The sequence below is a fragment of the Lissotriton vulgaris genome, chromosome 10 (assembly GCF_964263255.1).
Source record: "Lissotriton vulgaris chromosome 10, aLisVul1.2, whole genome shotgun sequence".
Lineage (NCBI taxonomy): Eukaryota > Metazoa > Chordata > Amphibia > Caudata > Salamandridae > Lissotriton > Lissotriton vulgaris.
This window is the reverse complement of record NC_141698.1, coordinates 927,533,157-927,545,339: the sequence shown is the minus strand read 5'-3', so window position 1 is coordinate 927,545,339 and position 12,183 is coordinate 927,533,157. Positions and strand designations below refer to the sequence as shown.

The following is a 12,183-nucleotide window of genomic DNA, read 5'->3' as shown; positions in this document are numbered from 1 at the left end:
TTGATGAGCACCTGTGGGTGGAATATTTTGAGCGGATATTCGGCCTCCCACTAATTGCAACACAAACTACCCCAGTTTTGGCTATCCCCAGCCCAAAACTGAATCCCTACCCGTTAGCCATACATATATCCCATGAGGAGGTCGAGCTCGCAATGTCGGCTAGCAGGAATGGAAAGGCACCAGGCCCAATGGGAATCCAATTGATCTTTTTAAATTTAAAATGGATCTATGGTCCCCAATTTTAACTAGGGTTCTTCAAGCATCATGTGCCCTGGGCCTTTTTGACTCTTGGTCCCAATCAATTCTGATCCCCATTTTTAAAAAAGGGGACCGCCAACTACCCTCCTGTTACCGGCCTATTTCACTGCTGGACTCGCTCGGGAATGTGGCTGGTCTTGTTATCCTAGAGCGTCTTCAGCAGTGGGCGTCCGATAACAAAGTTCTATCTGATCTACAATTTGGGTTTCAAGAGGGTTTGGGTACCACAGAGCAAGCCCTTAATCTGTCTCTTTTAATTGGCAAATACGTAAATGAGAAAGGGGGGGCTCTACACATGGCGTATGTCGATCTTTCTGCAGCTTTCGACTGCGTCAGCCACACTAAGTTGTGGGCTATTTTAGCGGACATGGAAGTAGAGGAGTCCCTCATAAATTTCCTACGCGAGCTATACTCAGACACTACAGCTAGAGCCAGGTACGGCGTGGGAGGGGAACTAACAAAGCCATTCAGAGTAGAGAGGGGAGTAAGACAGGGCTGTGTCCTGGCCCCGTTTCTATTCAACCTCTATACAAACTGTCTGGAACAAGCAATGGTTACAGGGTGCCAGGACCTCCCCATTATTAACAAACGCCCAATTCCGGTGTTACTCTATGCGGATGATGCCGTGAGAGAAGCGTGGCTCAGTGGTTAGAGGCGGCAGACCCGGAAGCTGAGATCGACCGTGGACCAGGGTTCGATTCCCCGCCTCGGCGGGTCTCGGGCTCAAAATTCCACAGACTCGACAATTCTCGCTCTGGTGCCTACTCAACTCACGGGGTCACACTCTGCGACTCTGGGCAATAGCTTGCTTAATCTCCACTACGGCCCCTCGCGGCGGGATGCCTGGCTTTCACCTTGTGGACACCCTCCGTGGTTTCTCACAGGGGAATACCAGGACGGGTTCCCTAAGCAAGCGCCGGGACGCTTACGGGCAGCTGTGCGCTTTACAAGTCCAGCACATTTACATTTACATTTACATCCTAGCCCGTACCCCCATGGAACTACAGCGAGCTCTCGTGAGATACTGTACCTTTATGGCCAACCTGGACCTGAAGATCAATATTAAAAAAACTTTTGTTATGTCCGCTGGTTCTAAGATTAAGAACATAAAGGCAATTTACATTGATGAGCAAAAACTCGAGAGCACTACTTCCTATCCGTACTTGGGCATTGTTTTTGACCATAAATCCACCTGGAAGTACGCTATGGAGTCTAGAAAGCTGTCCTTTATGAGGGCGACAGTTGCTTTGGTCAATTTTGCAAACAAAATTGGGTAGACGGCCTACGGCCGGGCTTATAGAAATCTATAGGGCAAAATGCTTAGCTACTGTAATTTACGGGGCTGACGTGTGGGGATATGGGAAGGTTGAAGCGGTTCAAAGGGTAGAAAACAGTGTTGTAAGATTTCTACTCGCAGTCCCGCGGGGCACATCAACATATGCATGCCATCTAGAAGTGGGCCTGTCTTACTTAACAGATTTAATTAAAATCCAACCCCCTCTTTTATGGCACCACATTTGGTCTAGTAGAGAAACTACTCTTTGTCAAAGGATCTTACAGGATTGCATCTCCTTAGACAATGCCCATAAGAATAGTTGGATTGCATACATTAAGAAATTCTTTAACGACATGGGTATGCTACAATGCTATCATTCCCCCGCTTCAATTGCCGTTTTGCCAAGAAAACTGTTCAAAAAAGCTTGTTTAGCTCATCTAGAATCCCTGAGGCTGTCTAGTGAGGTAACTAAAGCAACAGTTCAACACTCACTCCTAATTCAAACAACTATGATGGTCCAGCCATACCTAACTTTTCAGGTTATCAAAGATTCTTATTAACTAGGTTTAGGCTAGATATTTTTCATCATTTGGTCAGTTTTCCTACAATTAATAACTAGGCAAAGTTCTTACAACCCTGTCCCTGCGACGATACTTCCCCTCAATCAACGATTCATACAATACTGTATTGTAAACTCTATAATGAATCAGTGAGACGCTGGCTCACACCGATTTTAAAAATCATGGGCTTACGAAGGTGCCGTCCCGCCTTTCTTGCCCTGCAATTTTTGGACGCGGAGTGTTTCGCTAAATTGATAGTAAAATTTCTGAGCTTAGTCGTTAGGCATAGACAAGACTTGGATTGACATGGGGTGCTTATTTTTTACTATGACCTGTCCTTACTGTTAAAGTTTGACATGATAGATTTTATTAGTATTTCACATGTTGAAGCTAACTATTGCTGTTTTTTTAAATTGTTTAATTGCTGATCTTAAAATGAACATAATTTCTTTTTATCTAAGCACCACGCACTTTATATACAGCCGTGTTGAAGTGTTGTCCTCCGGAGCCCTAACTAAAAAATCACTGTAAAGACTTTTTCCCTGTTATTAAGAGAATTGCCGAAATTGCATGACACCACAATGAACTTGCTATACTTACGACACTTTACCCTGAAGATCACATTTTTAAACTGTGTTTTTATGTATTTGCAAGTATACTATGCTTTTATGGCTGTTTGATACAACCGAATAAAGTAAACTGATTGATTGATTGATTGAGACCGCAGGGTTTACCAGACACCTGTTCTACTGGGGTTGGTCACAGGACTCAAACTATAAACTCACTGAAGCTGTCCAAGTAGGCTGAAACTGCTCTAGGTTTGCTTGTATTGCCATCTGAAGGGGGCTTGGCCTGGTAGTTCGGGCTGGAATGTTCCTTTTGGTGAAGGACGAAGATTGATTTGCATATGGCAGGTCTCAGTCTACGGAGGCACAGTGTGTGAAAAATATTGGACAGTAACGCAGTTCCAAGCAATTGTAAGTAGTCTGGATTCATTCTAGCATTCCATCCGGTTGTTTGTTGCACTGGATGCCATGTGTGCGAATCTTGCTCACTGTTGACACAGGGCTTAATTTATACCACACCAATGAGGCCTCAGTAGGCCAAAACAAGCCTTGATTGTTTATGTTCCTGTCTAGAGGAGACCTGGCCTGACAGTGCGGGATGAACCGTTCCTATTGGTGCAGGGCTAAGACTGATTTGCATATGGCAGTTCTCAGTCTAGCGAGGCACGGTGGGCAGGAAATTAATCTAGAATAATTCAAGCCCTCTCACCCATCACCTTGCTGTGTGTTTCAATGGGTCTGAAAGTATGCCTTGGTCCTGGTCTACCACGAAAATGTACCTCATTTGGCTTTGTTGTTCCTTGGTGCTTTGTTTTAGAACTATAGAAATCCATATGTATCTTAATCCATTAGTTCACATTTGTGTCCTTTTTCGTATAAAAATTTCTTTTAACACAATTTTTACTGAACATTCCGCATAGTGTTGCAATAATAGTTTTGATATGGCATACAGACCTAAATCCAGTATTATGCTTATATTCATTCTTATAACCCTCAAAGTATAGCTCCACCAGTACTGTTATAATTTCTTGTATACACGTTTCCAGAGAAATATATATTTTGAAGGGAACCTTCAACGTAGTTTGTTCATATGCCAGCATCAGACCCGGATTCTTCCACCGGGGGGGGGGGGGGGGGGGGCGGGGGGGGGGGGGTCACATATATTACCCCTATAGACGTTCCAGCCTCCCCAGACTTTCACCCACTTTCTTGGACACTCTCGGTATACATATACTGATTTTTCTGCCACCATTGCGGTGTCCAACTCTTTGCACCATTGACTGAGAGTAGGGCCAACCCTGGATCCCTAGCATTGTGCAATGTTTCTTTTTGCTATAATCATGCCTAGAGTTACCCAGTCCTGGGTAACCACATTTAGATCTGTAGGTTCCCAGATATTGAGAAAACAGCATCTCGGGTCTGGCAGTATTGTAACATGTATGACCTGAGAAAGTGTTCGCATCACCGCTATCCAGTAGCAGACTATCCGTGGGCACTGCCAAATAGTATGGTAAAATGTACCTGTTTCTCCGCATTGTTTGATACAGAGCGGTGTGTCTGAGCGGTGTTATCGTATGCAGGATTGTCCTAGTGTAGTACGTGCGGTGTAGAATTTTTAATTGCACTAACCTAAGTCGCAATGGAATTGCAGCCTCCCCCGGGAATGCAAGTGCCTCCCGCCAGTCAGCATGGTCAATGTCTCCCAACTCACGTTCCCACGCAGCCTTCAGTGTTGCTGTAGTATCCGAGCGGTTGTTAATTATGTTACGGTAAGTCAGTGAGATCGCTTTTTTATGCAGATGATCTGTTAAGAGTCTATCCTCTAGAGGGGAGGATTCTTCAGGTTGTGTATCCGACGGCAGGAGGGATTGAAGTGCATATCTGGCTTGCATATAATCTAAACAGTTCTGTCTGCACTAAGCCATAGGTGGCCTGTAGATGGGCAAAGGTGACCATTTCCCCTTTCTGCCACAGGTCACCAACTTCTGATATACCTATTAGGTCCCAGTTGTGGAAGCCTTTGGTATTGCCCAGCATCCAACTCTCTTTGTATCCCATACCGGCATCACTTGTGTGACCACCCCCTCCCAGCCCAATGCTCTTTGCACCTCAAACCGTTTGCGTATCATGTGTGACGTTGGACCTGTTAAGTTGTGCAGTTTCTTTTTATTGTATAGTGCCCCCATGATCCCTGATGGGGCTAGTAAGTGTCTATCGAACCTAAACGCTGGGTCCTCTTGGGGGATGTGGAGCCATTGGTTAATAGCCACAAGCTGGGATGCCCAATAGTATACTTTAATGTCAGGAAGAGCAATCCCGCCATCATACCAGCTTCTGGTTAATTTGTGCAATGCTCTGCGGGGCGCTTTCTCATCCCAAAGTAGTGTTGTCACTTCCACATTTATCGCTGTGAAATAGGTAGAGGGGACAGGGAATGGTGTATTCTGTAATGCGTATAAAAATCGTGGGAGTGCCATCATCTTAAAGAGGGCAGCTCTCCCCAGTAGCGTCCGAGGTAATGTGCGCCAGTACTTGACGTCTTTTTTTAATCTTGACAGGGGTTGCTTCAAGTTTTTTTCCGTAAACTGTATATGGCCATGTGTTATAAATATCCCAAGATACTTAAATCCGTCTGTGGCTATCTGAAGTGTACATCCGGGTGGAAGTCGTGGAGGGGAGCCATGCAAGACAGAGAAGCGACTTCTCCCAGTTGATGGTATATCCTGATACACGCCCGTAGGCTGCACAGATGTCTAAGAGGCAGTTGATTGATCGTGCTGGGGACGCTAAATATAGTAATATATGATCCGCATAAAGCGAGATGCGATTCTCCCATCCGCCGGTCTACCTCAACCCTCGTATCGTCACGTCTTGCCTAATCCTTGCCGCCAGAGGTTCAAGCACTATTGCAAATAGAAGTGGCGATAGAGGACAGCCTTGTCTGGTCTCTCTACCTAGTTGGAATTCAGTCGACAAATGACCGTTTACTAATACCGGTGCCACTGGTCGTGTGTATAACAGTTTCTCATTACATTTTTCATGATTTTTTTTTTTACACTTGTTTGATAAATTTAATTTCGTTTCTAATTTGAGTGTTGCCACTGCGTGAACATCTCACAGATTTATAAGGATTAGCCTGCTACTTGTGCCACAGCTACAAGGGGTTGAGGAGAGTTTGTCAGTGAACCGTGTTGGAAGCAAACTAAATTGGGTTTATTATGTTGATATGGTCACAGCCTCCCAAATGTTTTCATAGTGGGGTAAACGAGATTGCCAAACAAGTTTAATGACTCATCACCCAGATCCGCACAATCACAAGTTTTTTTGAGCAACTACAACTTAAGAACGTGATCAAGGTACTCATTGCTCAAATTTAATTGAAAACCTAAGTGGCTGCTGATTATTGGAACAGGCTACCTTAACCCCTTAAGTGCTGCGTCGGTGCGTTGGCCGACGGCAGCACTACCTCCCCAGTGCTACGCACGTCCATTGGACGTTCATTCAGCACTAGTTCGAATGGACAGCGCAGCACTGGGGAGGGAATTGCGCCGCAGCTAAGGTGTTAAGAGCTCTCGGTGCCAGTTATGAGCAGTCTAAAATCATTCACATTTTGTTACAATCAAAATGTTTGGGCCTTTATAACAAACATTTGAAGTAAGATCAGGGGCCTTTTGTAGGATAAGCAAGTAATAGCCATGATAGTAATAATGCTTGTGATGTTGATGCAAGTCAATCATTAATCTCTTGGATTTCATGCTTAGGCATTATCATTTATTTGTAAACCGCTCAAATAAGGAAGGATTTATGGTATTACAGAACCGAAATAAAATAATCAGTTTCACAGAATATTGTGTTAAGCATGGACCTTTTTAAAAAATTATGCAAAAGCACAGATACATTATTTTCATATGAGAGTTTGCTTGAATACATTTAGATTTTTGTAATAAATGTAAGCGTCACTTTTTTCAGGTTTCAAACAAATGAAGTACGTTTTTGCACGTGGTTCTGAATAAAGTTGTGAATTGTTATCGAACATGGATTAATATTCAAATATTTCCTATGCATGCCTCTACACTTGGTTCCAAAATATATTATATCACAAATGCAAACATAATGCTCACTCTGGAATAACGCAATATTGCCTCTTCCCTGGTAAGCTACCAGATAAAGAAGCGGTCAAGAATGAATAAATAAGGGTCTGAGTTCTATTTTGGTGGATGGATTACTCAGTCACAACTGTGACAGATATCCCGTCCACCAAAATATAAATTCCATTATATCCTATAGCATTTATATTTCGGCAGACAGGATATCCGCCAACACTGTGACGGATTAACCAGTCAACCAAAATATAAATCCGGCCCTAATTTGCTTGTCTGTGTAAGAATACTAAGCATGTGGTCATTGTTTGAGGCAATATTCTTAATGAACTTCAAATCTAGAAGTGTTCTAAAGTCGACCACCTAGCTTCACCAAAACCTCGACTATCATAACAAATCTGCCCATCTACTAATTAAGGTACAGACTAAAAAAACATGTGACAAGATTGGCTTGTGTCTAAAGTCTTTAATCTGAAAATAATCCTTAATCAGTCTAAAATGGTCAAACTTGTTCATATTTAGCCATCATTTACTTCTTTCTTTTTGCAGAGGGATTTGCTGGCCCAATATTAGTGCCATGAAATAGTAAATGGAGAATACAGCAAAAAATCCATCCAAATATTCTAACTCATAGTCCATTATAGTGCACAAAAAGCAAAGTTACTTACAGCAAATCCTTCTTTGATACTGTTCAATTACTTTGAGTAACTCCATGCCTGTTCTTTGTATTGAATGAAACAGCTGGAATACACAAACAAACAAATTAGGGAAAAATACACAGAAACGATCCTTGAAATAGCGCACAAGGAGCTGCCAAACAGTTTCAACTATATTTCTAGACTCTTCATGCAACACTGAACCATAGGTTCATTAACAAATACCTAAAGTTATCTTGATACATTTTGTAAGACCATTTCGGTATGCAGTGTCCATAAGTGGATAGAAGGGAGAGAAGGGTTGGGCTTCAGGCATCTGAAGTGTATAGGGCCGCTGTTTACCTCCCACCCCCTGCTATTCCAAAGTTGAAGACATCTTGAACAGACTAAATTCCCCATGCATGGTTGCATCACTGTCCACCCCTATTGCCTACATCTCATCAAGTGCATTGTTGCAATGAAGGCTAAATTCGAACAAAACCTTGAAAACAGACAGTTGTCTGTTCTGAGAAGGTCTAAAGATATCTGCCCACTACTCGTCAGGTGGCACAGAGGAGAAGTCCCCACAAGTGCACGGTCATTGAAAAAGCAAGTTGACCATGAACTGGAATGAAAGCAAGGGAGGTGGATCACCCATTCAACCACTGCTCACCATTTCCAAACCCCTCAACAACCTGCTAAAAGAGTAGGTTCTTGGCTTCATAACTGGCAGTTCTGGCCCCGCTCAAGGCTGTTCTTTTTCAATTATGAACTGAGAGAATTAACAAGATGTATACGGGCAAGCCAGAAAATGAGGTCACAAATAATCTCAAAACTACCAAGAGGTCATCAAAACAAACATTTTGGAAAGCCTTTTGTTGGCGGCTGGTACAGATGAAGGGCTGGATAAAGAGAATGGTTTAAAACAGAATGGAAGAATTTCGAGATGGCAGTTTTACTGGGTTGGGAGAATGGGAAAAAGAGGAGACATTATTTGGAATGGTTGTGCCCACGTGATTCTGTTTTACATGAAAATCATAAATTATTAAGATGTAACACAACTGAATAGATAACACACTTATCCTCTACCAATTATAATTTAGAATGACTTTTGGCAAACAAACACTAGAAGTACATTTAGCCAAACACACCAATGTCAATAGCATGGGACTAAAATGCAGATGTGATAGCTAGCTCCGATACAATTCAGAGCTAGTTGCCCATATTAGATCCTTTATTCTAATCTGGTGGTCACAAGTACCTCTATCACAACCTCAAACTGGCAATAGTGCACACATTTGTGAATTTCTATACTGTCCAGTTTCAGGAATGCATTTTTAGACTCATCACTGAAATTATACTGAGTGAACATATCTGTCCAACATCTACAATGCTGTAGTAATGTCCATAAGGTCTAGTTTTCACACTGCAGATTAAGACTCAACGAGGCACATTTTCCTACTTTTTATATTGCTGTAATAAATCACACTTTGCTTTTTAAGTTTCTTCATTTTGACTACTGGACTGTGGGGGATATTGAACTCACACTAAATGAACTGCCTGAAGATAATTCACTTTAACTGGAGTCTGAGGCATATGGTTTAAACAGAAACGCCTGCAGTGGGAATACAAACAAAGATCTAACTACTAGGAGTTGAAGCTGGACTCAAATGTTAAACACAAATTTCCAGAAGTTTCATAAACACACTGGGTTTTTCAAAACGGTTAGAACCAGGGGGCTGCAGCCCATGCTTAAAGTGGAATGGTCTCACAGGTAAGCATGGTGTACAGCATAGTTTTGATGGAGCAGGGAAGCTGCTGTAGGTGAGGCAGGTGGGGGCGAAGAGAGGTGATCAGGTCGCGAAAGTATGATCGTTTAGTATTGTCAAATACATCCAAGTTTATACCTGGAACCGGTTTTTATTCCATACAAAAATTAATAAAAAATAGACTACAACTGGTAGATGTAGTATTATGGTTGTGGCCATAAGCAGTAGGGAGAGGGTGTGTTTGGGATGGTGGGAATCAAATACTTCTTTCAGGGTATGGCTAAATAGATAAATAATGTATTGCTTCATCTAGAAGGGATGTCTGTGCATCTTGGTGAGGACCGCTTGGAGGAAATCTGGAGATCGGGATGTTCCTGCAAGGTGAGAGCGCTGGAGGGCAGGTTTACCTCAATGTGCATGATGGTGTGGTCATAAGGGAAGGTTGAGTCAATAGAAGGGAGTGAGTGATAGTGTGTTAGATATTAGTAGGACATCGAGGCATTTAGTAATAAAAGTGATATCTTGAAACTTCAAGCCATTTTAGGGGAGGGTGCTTGTTGGCATTTTAGGAAACATTTCTGATATGCATCTTTAATGTCTTCATCTCTGAATTCAAACCAAAACTTAGGAGAGAGTTTGATTATTAATCTTCACAATAAAATAACTAGGTCTGAGACCTATACAATCTGGGTAGAAGTCATCTCTACTTGTGGCCGCTTTACAATCACTAATTCAGCACTCAGGTGATTTAATGCATAGCTATAACTCAGAAGGATAAATCAACTAAAAAGGTGAGGAGTTAAATCCAACATGAGAGGGGGAGATCGGTCAAACTAACTGGCTCCTAAACAGATTCAAAACAAGCATTGAAAATGCAATAGGTGTCGACTTTGATTAAGTTAAAGCCATTTCCTTTGCTAATGGTTTTGTATAACGAAGCAAATGGCTTTAACTTAATCAAAGGCGAGACCTATTGCATTTGTAATGCTTGTTTATCTTATGCAACTGAATAGCTTTACTAAATAGCGAGACTATGCGAGGTATGCTGGGGTCACAACAAAGTTATTTCGGTGACATCACATTGCAGCTCTCCTTCTCCTTTACACTAGACTATACAAGTCAAGCAGAATTTCGGGAAAACTACCATGGCTGGCTGCACCCCAATCAAATAGAGTGTGAAGTTTTGTCGTTCTGGGCTTAAATACAAAACACATAATAACCGTGTGGCAATATTCGCAATGGAAGAACATCTATTGCGTGAAACGTTCCTGGAACTACATACACCGGACGAATGACATCATTCGTAAGTTCAATTCACCCTCTCGCGAGACTACGCGAGTCAAACAGCGTCTTGGTATAGGCAACCTCAGCTGGCTGCACCTTAACTAAAGTTTGGCGCTTTGTCTAGGCTCATACACAATAATATAACAACTGAGTGTGGTAAAGCTTTTGGAACAAAAGTATGCCTCGATGTTTCAATCGGGAGGCTGCAGTTTTTGACTTTACTAAACGGTGATTGGCTGCTGCTGAAATTGACACAACCAGTTAAATTGTAGCTCTTACAACAGCCCAGTGCCTCCCCCTGACTCAGTCACAGATCAAGACGACGGACAGGTAGGCACAAAGTCTACGAGGGCTATATCTTACTTCCCCTTTTCCTTCTCTGATCCCGCTTTTATAGTAATTGAGGAGAGAAAGACAATGACTTCACTGAACACTGTGAGAACCTATTTGTTCAGATATAACTGTGGGACAAGTCTATGCTGCACCACCTAAGATTTAATAGATTGAATGAATCCTAGCAAGCAGTAGTACTAGGTGTGGCTGTGAGGTGGAGTCCTTACTTTGGGATAGGTTAATACTAGCAGGTTTTGCTCTGCGTGCAAATTATCATTGAACCCTATGCACAACCACTCCTTTTTATCTTCCCCCCCTCTTTCTTCTGGGACACGCCCTGTCTGCCTTTCGGACCATCTCCCCCGGGGCCCTTCTGTGACACCCGGGTGCTAACCCAGGTATCCGCTACCTCCGTAAGACAACGGGGATCAGTCAGCTTGCGGTCCACCAGATGTTGGCGCAGCTCCGGAAAACACTTATCCAGGAGGTGCTCTCTCAAAAAAAGATTGTACAGGCCCTCATAGTCATGCACCTCGCTGCACGCACCCAACCATCCAGAGCCTTACGGGCATAGTCAAATAAATCCACCCAATTCTGCGTGGACAGCTTATGGCTGTCACGGAACTTCTGGCGATACCTTTCGGGGTTGAGGTAGAACTTTTTACTGAGTGCCTCCTTCATGGGGGAATACCTGAACTGGTCTGCCTTATCCAAGTACAGGAGGGTGTCCCTGACATTGGGAGGTATATAACAGTACAGGCCACCTCCCCAATGTTTCTCGGACACCCCATGGGCGGTCAAGGCCATTTCATACGCCTCCAACCACCTAGCAATGTCATCCCCCTGGGTGTAACTCGCTATCACCTCCTTGGGTAACTAGAATCTGGGCTCCTGCTGAGCCCCTGGTACGCTGCCACCATTAGGACTTCCTGGCACACCCAATTGCAATGCTTGCAGCTCCATTTCTTTAAGCTGGAGCTTGTGCGCCAATTTACTTTCCCCCATAGCGAATCTTTTTTCCTCCAAAGCAAGCTTCTTATCTTCCCTTTCTCTCTCCCTCTCGTGCTCTAGCTTGGCAAGCTCCCACTTCTATCGCCTCTCCTCCCTCCTGTCCTCATACTCCTGAGACAACGCACTCCCCCTGGATACACTACTCCCTGTCCCGGAACGTCTTCCTGGCAACACATTGTCGGTCATATCAATGTTGAACAGGCCTGGGTCTTCGGGAGTGCCCGCCTCCCCTTGTGTGACCTGTCCCTCCTGTTCCCCATCCCCTCTCCCCTCTGGGTGGGCCCTTACCCATGCCCTCAAGGCGCTGCAGAGTTCTTCCTTTGAGGCTCTCCGCCCAAACGGCACCCCCATCCCCTGACAAAATTCCCTAAGCTGCACCATACTCCTCCAG

General features: G+C 43.5%; 1 protein-coding gene across 4 annotated transcripts in view; it reads right to left on the bottom strand.

Annotated features, from left to right (window-relative positions):
* Positions 1 to 12,183, bottom strand: part of ICA1 (islet cell autoantigen 1) — a 315,337-nt gene that overhangs the window by 241,024 nt on the left and 62,130 nt on the right. For all 4 annotated transcript variants that reach the window (XM_086941905.1, XM_086941907.1, XM_086941906.1 and 1 more), the window contains exon 3: positions 7,429 to 7,501. In XM_086941905.1, coding sequence (XP_086798031.1) covers positions 7,429 to 7,501 — 73 coding nt within the window. The remainder of the gene's footprint in view (positions 1 to 7,428; positions 7,502 to 12,183) is intronic.